The 13,817-nt window shown below is 40.7% G+C and overlaps 2 protein-coding genes across 9 annotated transcripts in view; one reads left to right on the top strand and one right to left on the bottom strand.

Annotated features, from left to right (window-relative positions):
- The window catches only part of LOC102307518 (collagen alpha-1(IX) chain), a 31,587-nt gene extending 21,675 nt beyond the window's left edge, over positions 1-9,912 (top strand). For all 3 annotated transcript variants that reach the window (XM_005947293.2, XM_042228962.1, XM_042228961.1), the window contains 21 exons: positions 123-176; positions 347-400; positions 512-565; positions 642-695; positions 800-853; positions 941-994; positions 1,096-1,149; positions 1,713-1,766; positions 2,330-2,374; positions 2,514-2,567; positions 2,698-2,751; positions 2,897-2,950; positions 4,862-4,933; positions 5,013-5,048; positions 5,142-5,186; positions 5,282-5,314; positions 5,623-5,769; positions 5,994-6,048; positions 6,142-6,336; positions 6,804-6,890; positions 9,199-9,912. In XM_005947293.2, coding sequence (XP_005947355.1) covers positions 123-176; positions 347-400; positions 512-565; positions 642-695; positions 800-853; positions 941-994; positions 1,096-1,149; positions 1,713-1,766; positions 2,330-2,374; positions 2,514-2,567; positions 2,698-2,751; positions 2,897-2,950; positions 4,862-4,933; positions 5,013-5,048; positions 5,142-5,186; positions 5,282-5,314; positions 5,623-5,769; positions 5,994-6,048; positions 6,142-6,336; positions 6,804-6,890; positions 9,199-9,401 — 1,512 coding nt within the window. In that variant the 3' untranslated portion in view covers positions 9,402-9,912. The remainder of the gene's footprint in view (positions 1-122; positions 177-346; positions 401-511; positions 566-641; positions 696-799; positions 854-940; positions 995-1,095; positions 1,150-1,712; positions 1,767-2,329; positions 2,375-2,513; positions 2,568-2,697; positions 2,752-2,896; positions 2,951-4,861; positions 4,934-5,012; positions 5,049-5,141; positions 5,187-5,281; positions 5,315-5,622; positions 5,770-5,993; positions 6,049-6,141; positions 6,337-6,803; positions 6,891-9,198) is intronic.
- A 569-nt stretch (positions 9,913-10,481) lies between these two features.
- The window catches only part of col22a1 (collagen, type XXII, alpha 1), a 74,961-nt gene continuing 71,625 nt past the window's right edge, over positions 10,482-13,817 (bottom strand). For all 6 annotated transcript variants that reach the window (XM_014329217.2, XM_014329218.2, XM_005947300.3 and 3 more), the window contains one exon: positions 10,482-13,769. In XM_014329217.2, coding sequence (XP_014184703.1) covers positions 13,576-13,769 — 194 coding nt within the window. In that variant the 3' untranslated portion in view covers positions 10,482-13,575. The remainder of the gene's footprint in view (positions 13,770-13,817) is intronic.

Raw genomic sequence — 13,817 nt, 5'->3', positions numbered from 1 at the left:
ATAGATAGATAGATAGATAGATAGATAGATAGATAGATAGATAGATAGATAGATAGATAGATAGATAGATAGATAGATAGATAGATAGATAGATAGATTAATGATGTGATTGTTACCTTTAGGGACACAAAGGTCTGGATGGTGTGCCTGGAAAGGACGGCGTTCCTGGAGAGAAGGTACAAGCAGAGTGAAAACCAGACAGAGCATACAGTACATACAGTAGTTACCTTGTAGCAATGAGCTATGTTTCTCTACCAACAGGATACCAAGAACCATTTGTACACATGCTACAATCCACCTTCACAAAATGTGATGTTAATGTGTTTACACTTGTGGTTTTCCACAGGGGGAATCAGGAAAGCAGGGTCCTCAAGGACCACCAGGTCACATGGGAGATGATGTAGGGAAGCTTCTCCCTTGGTTACACTGTATTAATATTAATGAAATTATGTCTCCCTAAAGATATAAAGTGATAAATATCTACAAAATAAAATCTCTTTTGTCCTTATAGGGACAAAGAGGACCCATCGGAGTCCCTGGAACCGCGGGAGAGAAGGGAGACAGAGTACGTTTAACAGAGATGACACAGACATTTGGACCTTTGTACATGTAAATGAAAGCTAACTCTTCTCCATTCTCAGGGCCCACCTGGCTTCAACGGTGTCCCAGGACCCACTGGTCCTCCTGGAGCTCCTGTAAGCAGTCTTAGTTTGATCAGCTCCACGGCCTCTGATCTTCTGGCATTTGCTCTAAGAGCGAAAAAGGGATGAACTTTAACCTGTAACTAACTTTCTCTCAGGGTGTGGAGGGAATGCGTGGACGTCCGGGTTTGCCGGGGCCTAAAGGCGAAGATGTGAGTCCTGCTCTCTACCTAAGATGATTTATATAACAAATCATAATTCGAAAAGCATTTAAAAAAATGTGATTTGATCTTGTTTAGGGAGCCATGGGAGCTCAGGGATCACAGGGTCCTCCAGGGGAAAAAGGAGATACTGTAAGTAAGCTGGAAGATATAAAGTAGAAGTGGAAGAAAATGGATGAATGGTGAGACATTTATTTTTAGCACAGCATTGCTTAATATATAGTGTTTTTCAGGGAGGGCCTGGAAATAATGGCTTAGATGGAAGTCCTGGAGTTGATGGCGCCAAGGTAACCGTTATCCCCTGTGATCTTTTTACTAATAAAAGTGCATCATACTAAACTAAAACTCAATAATTGTCTGGGAGACATGGAAAGATTGATTTGGATGGGCCTGTTTGTAAAATATACAAGACAGAAATACATCAAATCTACAAGCTAATGGTGACACGTGGCCAAGAAAGGCTGACTCAACCAAAAATCTAAGAGTATACAAGTATTCAGTTAATTAATTAAGAAAGAAGGAAACACATCAAATATTATTATTGCATATTGCTATTAATGTTTGTTTTTATCAGGCTTGAAATGTCTGACAAAAAAATAACGATTAAAAACCCTAAAAACCATGAATTTGTGAATGAAGTGGGGACCGCTGGTCTACAACATATGGTGTGTCCCCCCAAAATTTACCAAATTATTCTGCTGAATGCATCATGGGTGTAGTATGGCGTCCATTGGACTTTTGGCTGACGCCATGTTGGTTTCTTTGGAAAAATCGTTGAACACACATTAAACAAAAGTAAACTTGTATACTGCATACAACAATCTGTGCACACTTTGCATCTCCTCAACAGGGAGAGCCCGGCACTCCTGGAGCTGTTGGTGTCAGGGGGATTGTGGGTATTCCAGTAAGTCAAACTTAATTTTTGTACATCCTGTTAAACCTGTAATTGAATTATATCCTTTGTGGTTACTATTTCCAGTTGTTAGCGTTTCATTGGGAAGCTAGTGACGCTGGTAAATTAAAGGAGGACGAGCTTCTCTCTGAAGCAACAAAGCTGGTCAGCTAAATAAAACATTAAAGTCAAACAACCTGCAGGAAGGGCAAGGGCACACCTACTGTTGCCTGTAAGGCTGTGAGATGAGAGGATACAGATGTGACTTGAATGGTAAATGTGAATTCACAAACAGCACAGTAGATAAAAGGACAGTGTTTTTACTATAGGCTGTGTGACTTATTTCCAGTGTGCTTTTACCTAAAGATTTTTATTACTATTGTTTCTCAAACAGTTATAAGTGTTATAAATTGATTTCCTGTTAATGTTAAGCAATGTTTTATGCTACTTCACTGCTATGCTAATTCCCTGATCCCATTTCCTGTTAATGTTATTTATTGCTTCTCACAGAAACAGACGTGAGGCAATGACACAAACATTTTCAGTTTGTTTTCATGACATGTTTTTGTTCCTAGGGTCTGCCAGGGAAGTCGGGAGTAGCTGGAACCCCCGGTGAAAAGGTAATTGGAATAATCATCCATTTAATGAGGCATGTCTTTATAGCACATCCCTAATGTTATTGCAGCTGACAGCTTCAGTAGAACACTCTCTTTGAGGTTTGAGCTGACTTATTCAGTGCAATTCCTGCTGTGGATTTAGGGCAGCACTGGTGCAGAGGGACCTGTCGGACCAGCTGGACTTCCTGGAAAAACTGTGAGATTACGCTACCCACAGAACTCTATCCATGAGCCTCTAATTTTACAGATATTTTTCATCAGTTATCTTGGTTCTGCAAGTGATATTCACACTCATTCAAATTCATTTGGATATTTTTCCCATATAGGGTGGGCCTGGAAAAGATGGAGCAGATGGAAAACCTGGAGATAAAGGAGCAACTGTAAGTTGACATTTTGTCCCCATTGCTTCATGATTTTTATATTTAAATTAAAAACAAGTCACACTTTTAGACTTTTCAGGTACATTAGTACCAGCACATTCATGTGCAAACTGAAGTTGAGGTTTTACTACTTCTTGATGTACAGGGTCAAACAGGAAAACAAGGACCAGTTGGGCCTGCAGGTCCACCAGGAATCCAGGTGAGATACACTGATGCACTACCTGTCCATCCATCCATCTGCTCCCAGCTGGGCATTCCCAGAAAACATTCAAAGAGAAACACAAAGGAGCCATCCTGACTATTTGTCTAAACCACTTTAGCTGGCTTCAACCAAAGTGAAGGCGCAGTAGCTCTACTCTGAACTCCATCGATGTGTGTGAGCTCCTCTCTCTATCACTAAGGCGGAGTAAACCCATTTTTGCTGCTTGATTGGCCTGATGACATCAGTGTTGTCTCATCGTTCAATTCTATGTTCCAGAAGCGAGTCTTTTTGTCTTATTGTCCCAGGCACGGTTTTACAGCTTTACAGAGGAACAGAAACTTTGATGACGTCTCTGGAAGTTCAATTCAATTTAATTTATACAGCGCCAAATCACAACAACAGTCGCCCCAAGGTGCTTTATATTGTAAGGGAGACCCTACAATAATACATACAGAGCAAGCATGAACCACCTGCAGACAGGGCCAAGGAAGACAGGATAAAAGGAAGCTGTGGAAGAGAGACTGAGATTAATAACAAGTATGATTCAGTGCAGAGAGGTCTATTAACATTAGGGGTGGGTTTTGATTATCGATTTATCGATTGCAATCAATTCTAGCTTGGATAACGTGATATCGATTCATTAAAATCCTGAATCAATTTTTAAATATAAATTCATTTTGCCCGAAACGCCAGAATCTCAGGTTAAACCTCCAAAAATTTCGACAACCAACAAAAACTTTAAACAGTAAATGACAGCAGTACACGGATTCTGCACAAAGACATAAACACAACAAAGCGCGGACCCGGCGCATCAGAATCAGTGAGACGTCTACTTTCTCACCATGGACATGCTGTCGGGACTGAAAGCCGACAGCTCACTGATTCTGATGCGTCGGCGGCTCCGCTCTTTGTGTTTGTCTTTTTTGCGCTCGATTCTGAAGCTGCAGGTTTGATCTCTCTCCAAACAACATTGACTGAACCAGCAGCAGAAGAAGATCCAAACTAGCTTCACGTTTCGCTTCACATAAACATCGTCATGAATTCCCTCTTACTTTTGCTGTTTTGCTTCCACCACGATAAAAATCACACTTCATGCAGAGCTCTCCGTCTCTCTCTCTCTGTTTTCTGCATTATTCACTTGCTTATTACCCACCAGTCTACCGTTGTGTACAGCGCTGTCTGCTACTGTTTTTTTTTAAACTTTTTTAAATTATGCAAAATTGCAAAATGCTCAGCTGTGTCTTTAATAAAACCTCTGTAACTTTGCTCTGTTTCACTTCAGCAGCATCAGGTAATGTTCAGATGTTGATTTATGGTTTTCTTTCTTCTTTGTTCTACTGCAGAGTATTTTTATCTGCTATAAAATCCCAGGCCAGGAAAATCTCCTTCATGTTTTTCTGTTTTATCCTCAGTTACTTTGACACAAAGGCATCTGCTGAGATCTTTATACCTTTGATTAAGTCTCACAAGTGTCAGCTTTGTTTTTATAGATATAAAAATATGGATATGTACTAATAAGTGATCAGAAATATAATATTTCTGACTGTCTGAGGCAAAATTTCCCAGATTCAAAACGAATCAATCGAATCGAATCAGGACCTTGTGAATCGGAATTGAATCGATTCTAGAAATCAGTGACGACACCCAGCCCTAGTTAACATATAGTGAGTGAGAAAGGTGACTGAAGAAGAAATACTCTGTGCATCACAGGAATCCCCCAGCAGCCTAAATGGAGATGTGTCTGTAACAGCTAATGATGAAGAGTTAGTTTCTGCAAAATTCACAAATGACATCATGTAAAAAGGTGAATCAGAGCAGGTGTTAGGGGTGGTAAAACAAAGCTACTTCAGCTGTCTCAACCCTGTTGCTCTGAACACGCAGACATAAATATGTTTGTTGTATTTTCAGGGTGAGAAAGGAGCTAAAGGTAACCCCGGCGCCAAAGGACTGAAGGGCCATACAGGGCACAAAGGTGATCTGGTGAGACAAATTTCATTCTTTACCAAAGCTTAGAAATCTTATAATAAGAGTTTAGTGAAGAGCATAATGTGTTGTTTAGGGACCTGTTGGACCAGTAGGACCGAAAGGAAGTCAGGTGAGTAATATTGTAATTTCCAGTTTATCTGCAAATGAACCTTAACAGTTCGTCCAGTAATTTGACTTTTTTGCTCAATCTGTTGTAAAACAGGGGGACAGAGGAATGCAAGGAGATCCTGGGATAAAGGGAGACCAGGTATTTGACTCATATGCTTAATTAAATGCAACAAAAATGTATTTTCTGTCGCTGGATTTGAGAGATGTTGATTTATCTTTATGTGTGTGTCTCAGGGCCCTCCTGGTGTTCATGGAATCAAAGGAGAGGTATGCATAAACAGTTGTCTGCTATAAAAGCTTGCCTAAGGAGCTTTTTACATGGAAAGTGTTTCATGACTTCTAACATTGCAAGCTTGGATTGTATATACAAACAAACAATTTAGAGCATTTGAATAGGTACTACAATCAATTCCCACCTTAGCATATGGTATAAAAAGCTTACAGAATGTTATTGAAGCTATTCGAACACTGAGTTGTGTATTGTTCTGGCACACAAGCTATCTTAGCTGATAGGGGCAGTATCCTACTGCTGACACATACAGCCGTGGTTCATAATGATTCATTTTCACCATTAGCGTGGGGAGAAGGGCCAAAGAGGAGTTACAGGAGCCGATGGCAGACCAGGCCAGCCAGGACACGAGGGTTTGACGGGTCCAATGGGAGCTCGAGGGCTGGAAGGAGAGTCGGGCCTTCCCGGAGCACCAGGCCCGAGAGGTCTACCTGTAAGTGACACATTTAACCAGTATAGGAAATGCATACACTTAAACCACATAGCAGACATGCTAGTGGTTCTAGAGATGGCAGCACCTGATCCACCAGTTTGGTTTGGAATAATCTCAGCAATTATTTCTGACGAATGAAACTGACAGAAACAGTGCAAATGCAACTGTTGGCTGCATCAACCCTTTGCAGTAACTTTGCAGTAATAGTATTCGTGATTTCACAGGGGCCAAAAGTGAGTGACGAGAAGCTTCGGGAAATGTGTTCAGCTGTTGTTGAAGGTGCCGTTTGTTCACCTTAATAAAACCTCACATTGAACCCAATGAAGGGTTGAGCAGTTAAATATTAAAACCTATTTGTTGCAATTCATTTAGAGCAATTAGCTGAATTTATGAAAGAACTCTCAAAAAAGCCAGCAGCCATTGGTGCCCCTGGTACTCCTGGACCTGCAGGTCTTCCTGGACTCCCTGGACCAGCTGGAGCTGCAGGAGCAGCAGGAGCTCCAGGCCCAATGGGTCCCAAAGGGCCTCCAGGCTACTTTGGACTTCCAGGCGCACCAGGACAAAAAGGTCAGTATGGCATTTCAAATGTTTTCACCTTTAGTAAAAACTGAGCCTCGGTTTTTAGCATCCTTTACTTACAGCTGTAAGTGGGTTGTTCATTATGTATGCGTTTCACCCACACCATGACAGATAAGCTGCGAGGCTGTGATAGCCTTTTGCTTCTTTTCTATTTTCTTGGAGACCTTCCAATCCTAGAGTGGCTGTAGTGGAAAAAATTAAATGAAGCCTTTAGAGAAAACAATGGTGTCAGCTCTGGCAGTATGCCTTTGTCTTTGCCAAAGCAAACGCTGAAAGAAGTTATGCAGAGAGCTCTGAGGATGGAAGAGAGTCACTGATGCATAACATTATACAATCAATGATGCACTAAACAGGGCGGAATCAGAGTGGAGTCATTAAGTTTCCTAATTACGTGACGTGCCTATAGCTGTGCCTCTCCATTTCATCTCGGCATCAATGTGCGTGTCCCTGTGCAGGTGATGGCGGGGAGAGGGGAGACAAGGGAGACAGGGGAGAGGATGGTGTGGGAATCAAAGGAAGCCAAGGCGCACCAGGTGCACCAGGTAAGGATTCTTGTTGTAATTAGAGCAGAGCGCTGGTCACAGTAAACAGGGGGTCTTCGAAATGTCAAACTGAGCTAAAAACTGACTTTAATTTTTAATTCTCATTAAAAGTGCAGTTTTTGTAGCACGTTAGAGAGATAGCCCTCACATATAAATATAAATATATATACTGTACTGTATAAAAGTCATTCAACTTGCTCAAATACAGGCTTTATCTCACAGCAGGACAATTTTTTTGTCAGATCATTCCATTTAAAATGCTCCACAAATCACCAACAGAAAGTACCACAGTGTAGTGACCACTATAGAGCTCCGCTGTGGGGCTCTGGAAGTAAAGATTTCATAGGGATTTTGATATTTAGCCATTATTTTATAGCCGTCCAAAGCTGTTGTATTACTTGAACTGATAGTAGATGCATAAGTCTAATTGACATCAACCTTGTTTTTTAAAAATGCAATGTGAAATGTCGTAGAAAAAATAGTTTGTTACTTTATTTAAAAAAGACCCTCAATAAAGCTTCGATAGCTCACTATTCATCACTGATCAAGGACAACAGTAACAACAGCAGAGAGTCAGGGCTCTGTTGGGCCAACTATTCTTTTAACTATTCCTTTAAGTAGCAATGACTTCATTCATTTCTTTACAAATAAAATTTTAAGCAGTAAAGAAAACATTACTGTTATTCGCAGCCTTTCATCTGATGTATTATTAAGTACAGCAACTTTAATATGTTTTCATCTGTTAACAGGCCACAGGTTGTACCGCCGGCTTTTAAAGTGGTGATAATTAAACTACTTAGGAAGCCCAACCTCAGATGTAAAGATCCCAGCCTTTACCTACTAGTTTGGCGTCCCCGGCACTGGAAAGAACAGCTGAGACTAGTTCTTGTAAAAGGAAGTTTTTCCAAGTGGAAGCTGATGGGGCGTTTCTGATTGTTGTTCCATTGTAAGGTCTTTACCTTACACAATAAAGCACCTCGAAGCAACTTTTGTGAAATTGAAATTGAATTGAAAAGTCCTACTCTACCCAAAAACTGACATCTCTGCAACATCTCCTTTTGGTGGAGCAGTTACTATGGAAACCAGAAAATGTCAGGTTGACTAAACTGCAAGAACGGTTAATACAGCGAGTTACAGAGCGCTGTACTTACTGAGAGCTAGGCCATACTTTACCACACACACAATTACACTTATAATTCAATATATACACAACAATGAAAAGGATACCATTTAAGAAGGTTAGAAGACATTGCTCTGGAAACTGGGATTTGCAATGGATTATGGGATGAGTAGTTCCTTCACCACTAAAAGTAATTGTTTACACAATCTTATACCTTTTCCTGTTTTTTTTTTTTATTAGTATTTTTATGCAGGGAGGGGCAGCCTCTCTCAAAGTAGCAAAAGTATATTGTTTAGGGTCATACTAAGACAGGATGTTTCTAATTGTACCAATATTTATGCCAGTGAAAGACACAACATACTAGAGACTTGTTTAATGTGTGCCTCAAAGAACGAGTGAGTCTCAAATACCAGCTGAGCCAGATCAGCTGATTTAGTGTAAAACCTGAAAACACGACCTGGTGTAACAAATGTCGATAATGCTTCTTTTTTCTTTTGCTTGTCTGTTAGCCCATCATCTTATTTTTTAAACTGGAAAGATCCCAGTTCACCCGTCCAAAGTTATGTGAAATATACTTTAAAATGAATGAAGGATGATTTCTGTGAGATATGGATCACATATGGATCACGTGTGTGTGGCTGTTTTAGTAGGTTGTTAACGTGCACCCGCAGTTTGACTTGTCTTAGTGTTGTGTCATTCATATTCAGATATTGACCACTTTATTCCTGGAATCCTAGAATTAAATGAACAGATGGTTAGGGTTAAGAAAGGGGAATGTTCTACATTATACTGTTCTGTGTGGTAATATGTGGTGATGAGATTAGTGTGTAATATTATAAAATGTAACAAAAGAAAAATTAAAAAAAAGAAAGAAGGTATAACAGTTTTATCAGAATATCGAAACTGCACGTCATCCACACCTTTATGTCTTTAAGGCATGGCTGTAACTTAACTAAATCATTTGTGTCGTCTACTTTCATAGATAAATATACCTGGATGTCATCTGCATAGCAGTGGTTATTTACCTATTGCCTTTATAAACTGCCAAAGAGTAGCATGTGTGACATGAAAAGTATTGTTCCTGGTGCAGAAGCCACTATATCTGATTTTTGCAGATATGGTTTCTTTACAAAATACCATTTTTCACTTTAAGTTGACATAATACTTAACATGTTTTTGTTTCCTCAGGTGCACCTGGCGCCCCCGGCATTGGAAAGGATGGTAGAAACGGAGAGCGTGGTGAGACAGGTAGTCCTGGTATCCCTGGACCTGTTGGTCCAAGGGGGCTCCCAGGATCTCCTGGTTTTTGTGACCCATCAACCTGTATAGGCAGACATCCTCCACTTTATATGGTTGGTGGGAAGAAATCCATTGGCTACAAAAACCCATGACACACCCCAAGCTCACTGAAACACTCCAAATCTCATCCTGCCAGTGACCACATTTCAGGACTTGTCAAAGCACGGTGATCTTTGGAAGTCTCCATCTGAACCACGGAACGAAGAGACGCACAGGGAAACAGAAGTGAGGCACAATTGGAGATTACTGGACAGATGTTAACTAACCCAACATTCAAAAACCGCTGTTACTGATCCCGGAGCAACTTCTGACTGATGGCAGGTCCAGGGCACACAAGTCACCCACCACAGTCATTCAATATCAATTCTGCTCTTTTAGCTAATATTAAAGTCTATTATGTGACCCATATTGAAGCGATCATGAGCCAATCTTATAGTGAAGCTAGGTTTTACAAAAAAAAACCCAAAACCTGATACTAACATCAGACATGAGATTATATCTTCAACCTGCTATTTAATTTAGGATCATACATTTGTTCCCCTCATTTTGTCAAATCGATGATCTTGTTCAAATGCTGCAATAAAGTGTTGTGTTTTGAAAGTGTGCCATCATGAAATTCCACAGCCTTTGTTGTCCAGACAAAAAGTCCCCGGGTTATTATGGATATAATGTTGATTCAGCAAGGCATTTCACAGTTGCCTGGTTACAAAGGAAAGTCAACACCATCCTCACCTCTGTCTGCACAACACAAATACACTCACAGATCAAATATGAGTTTTATGTAAGCGGTTAGGAAGGAGTCGGCATAGGAGCCATTCCAAGGACATCCCTTTCATCTAACAGATGTTATCGTGGCTCGGAGACATCGTGTTTATAGATGTGTACTGTAAGTGAATGGATGCTCAAGGTTCATGAAGCTTGGTATAGGAGAAGAGTGCAGCATGATTTCTATAATCAGGTTTAGACATAAAACATGATGGATGTCTCCGTCTTGGAATTGATTATCATGCATTAGTGACAGAGCAGGGCTGGAGCTCTTGAATGAATAACATAAACATTTTCATTGTAAAGAGATGAACATTCAATGAAACAGAATGGGTCTGCTTGTATTTCAGCATTACGTGAAAGAGCACGAGTACTGGCTTTTCAAATGACGAGGCAAGTCTGAGTTATAAAATGAATCTGTTCCAGTCTTTATTATACAGTACAGTACAGGTGTGGTTCGAATACTTACAATATGCTACTACTTTAAAATATCTTAGCACCGATTTATCAGGAAAATTTGGGAAAGAGTTAATAAAATGCAGTTAATTCATTATAACATGATTCTATTTGATCAAATCCTGATTAATTTAGCAGTATAACAGTACAAGTTACAGCCTCTATGCATTACAAATACTCTCCCTCACCAACGCTGATGCAACATCTGCTGATGTAACTGTAACGACCATTTACAAAACCACCAGACAGGTGGTTTGTTGCAATTTACAAATCGTTCAGTGGCAAATATGGGATAGGGAACATATGGAAATGGTAGAAAGTGCAGGTCACATAGAGCCATGTTGATTCTACACAGAATGCATGTTTTTGAAATTGCTGTCATGTACCGAAGCTCTTAACTATAAGAGCTGCTCTGAAGGCACTGGTGGAGTAAAAGCTGAGACAAAAATAAGGAACAGGGTTAGCTTAGCATTTCTAAGTTAGCTATTTAGTCTACAGTTTTGAATGACTCATTTTGGGGTATTAATGCAAGCTAAATTCAAGCTAGCTGAATATCTAATCCTGACAGAACCATGAACTAATGAACAAAATATGTCATTTTTAATTAGTTAATGTTGCAGACATATGCAACAGCTACGGTAATATGTCAGACTTCTGGATTGAAGGATCCACAATCATGCCAGGGTTTAAACTCTGTGCTTGTAGCTGCACCAGTCAAAATGAACATTGCTTCCACATCTGAAAGTGAAGCCAGTGTGGAAGTGTCTTATACATGGATTCTTTGTCAGCGTATGGCTGCAAAAAGGTCCAGTTGTAAGGGAAGTCTATGAGAAAATGACCTTACTGCTCACTTCATGACCTCCTTTAAGATGTTGATAATGAGTGTGCAGTCTCAATCTCTGGTTTACAGCCTTCTGCACACATGACATATATATTGTAATTTGCATTATAGAAAGAAACCAAGATAAAGCAGAGCGTGCCTTAAGGAATCACCTACCCTGTTACTGAGAAGACACTGCTATATTTCTAAAAGTGATACAAAGGCTTTGCAAACTTGGCATCACCATGGTTATAATCTACAGTTTGCATCTACAGGCCTGTGCTAGATGGTTCATCCAATCATCTGCCAGGTAGTTTTCAAGAACGTGCAAGTTTTCCCCCACAAAGACCGGAAGCTTTGTCTAACACGTGCTCTCTCTGTGGCTAGCTACACTGGCTGCTTGCTAGCCTTCAAGGCTAGGAACGCCCCTCTGGCACTGATACATTTTGCGAAGCTATATTTGATTGCTTGTGGAGTAAACATTTTTCTATTTGCAATATGACAATGGTGTATTTCCATTTTCCAAAACTGACAGACTAACTTTAACTCAACTGTTTATGAAAACGGCCTCTAGAACAGCCTCAGAAATATTGGTCAAGCTGAAAGCTCCTGTCAGCTTCACCACACAAACCTAAGTGCTGTCAAAGCTCTGTCTTCACTCTCTTCATAAATGATCTTGTGTTATGTAACCTGAGACAGAGATAATGACAAAGTATAATCAGCCATTAGATCATACTGTAAGATCTGTCAAGCTCACATTCAGATGCTTTTATTCGTCTTTATTTGAAGGAGTTTCTTTGTTCTTTTAAAACGAACATTATTTTTAATTGGTTCTAGATAACCAAGGTGTCTGAGGTTGGGAGGAACTCTAATTGGTCCGTGAGGGACATAAGACAAAGGGATTGTTCAAACTGTTACCACAACAGTCCGATCATCAAGATGCAAGAGATCGGCTCTCCAGTTTCAGGTTTCAGGGTACAAATAAGAACAGTGTGTGTTTTAGAGCAGGCCAGAGCTACAGGCACTTAATAAGCATCACAGAGACAGAGAGGAAGTGACAGGTTTAGGGAAAGCGGAGTGAAATAGGCCGCTTTTCAAGAAAGGTGAACAAAGGCTGCAATTACACCACCTCCTCAAAGCTGTTTGCTGTTCAGGTCTATGTGTAGCTCAGAGAGAGTGACCGGAGCCGCTTCATTAAACATGAAAGCACAAATCTAACAGCGACACTGTTTGCTGTCTCATCTTCTGGAACAAATCATTACATGGCATATATTCATGGTCAAAAGAGCAAACTTAAATGAAGTCCTTACAAAAACACAAAAAAAACCCTAGATATCCACCCTTAAATGTCACATGCACAAATACAAACAAGACTTCTGGAATGAAATCCTTCAAATCTCACCAAAGCATGAAATGACATTGCAGAGATGCTAATTTGTGGGTTGTGACAAAGAGGTCATTCCTGCCGCCTTCAGTTTATTCCCAGAATAAAATCTTGTTTCCTACCTGTCTAAATGAACCAAACAAACTGCACTATTTTAAAGGCGCATTTCTCTAAAAGACATTTTATTTTTCCGTTTGTTTTTGCATCCGTGTGTCACCAAAAACAAATGCGATATAACAACATACATGCTGCTGTGGATGAAATGCAATTGATTCATCACTCGAACTGACACAAAACCCACTGCTGCTGTTTGCATCTCACCGTCTGCCACCGTTTTCTCCCAGTCAATGGCTGGAAAAGTGACACTGAGTAATTACTGCGACTGTGTCAGTCACTGACTTAGTGAGCAGTGAATGACACGTGCTACCTGATGCTAACTTGTGAAGGGTGGCTGATGCAGAACGGTGTGAGGCAAGCAGCGAAGCACCTGACTGAGATGATTACTGATGAAATGATATAATATCGAATAGCAGGATCTTTACTCCTGATGTTCGGGCCGTGCCATCCGTGTTATCTTCCTATATATTTACAGGAAGCATGCAAGTGAGGGAAAAAAACTAGCTGCCCTCTTTATCCCATATTAGATCAGAAAGAAACTCCCACGTTGCTTAATCCCCATCCATCCCGAGCGTCGTACCAAAATCAAAACATAGAATCTGACCGGCAGCACCTGTGGCTTCAGCCGTCTGTACTGAGGTTAACAAAAAAAAAAAAACGTTCTTGATTCTTGATTAAGTTCATAAATACAGCTGGTCTCCCAACTCTGCTTGGCTCTTCTTCTTTAAGTCCCCTTCACATTTTTGTTGTGGGGCCGTTGTGCCAGGCTGGCATAGTAGGCACACTGGGTTGGGTCGCACTGGCCAGCAGGGCCCGGAGGTCCAGGCTGACCGTGGGGGCCGGGGTTTCCTGGCTCTCCTTGGGCTCCGGCTTGTCCCGGGCTTCCGTCTTTGCCGTAACCAGGCATACCTGCTGGGCCTGGAACCGGAAGTAGAGCATTAAGGAAACTTATTAGAACTGGACCAG

This window comes from Haplochromis burtoni, unplaced genomic scaffold, assembly GCF_018398535.1.
Source record: "Haplochromis burtoni strain Fernald_Lab_line unplaced genomic scaffold, NCSU_Asbu1 Contig_371, whole genome shotgun sequence".
Taxonomy (NCBI): domain Eukaryota; kingdom Metazoa; phylum Chordata; class Actinopteri; order Cichliformes; family Cichlidae; genus Haplochromis; species Haplochromis burtoni.
Note: the sequence above shows the minus strand (reverse complement) of the source record. Positions and strands in the feature narration are given on the sequence as shown.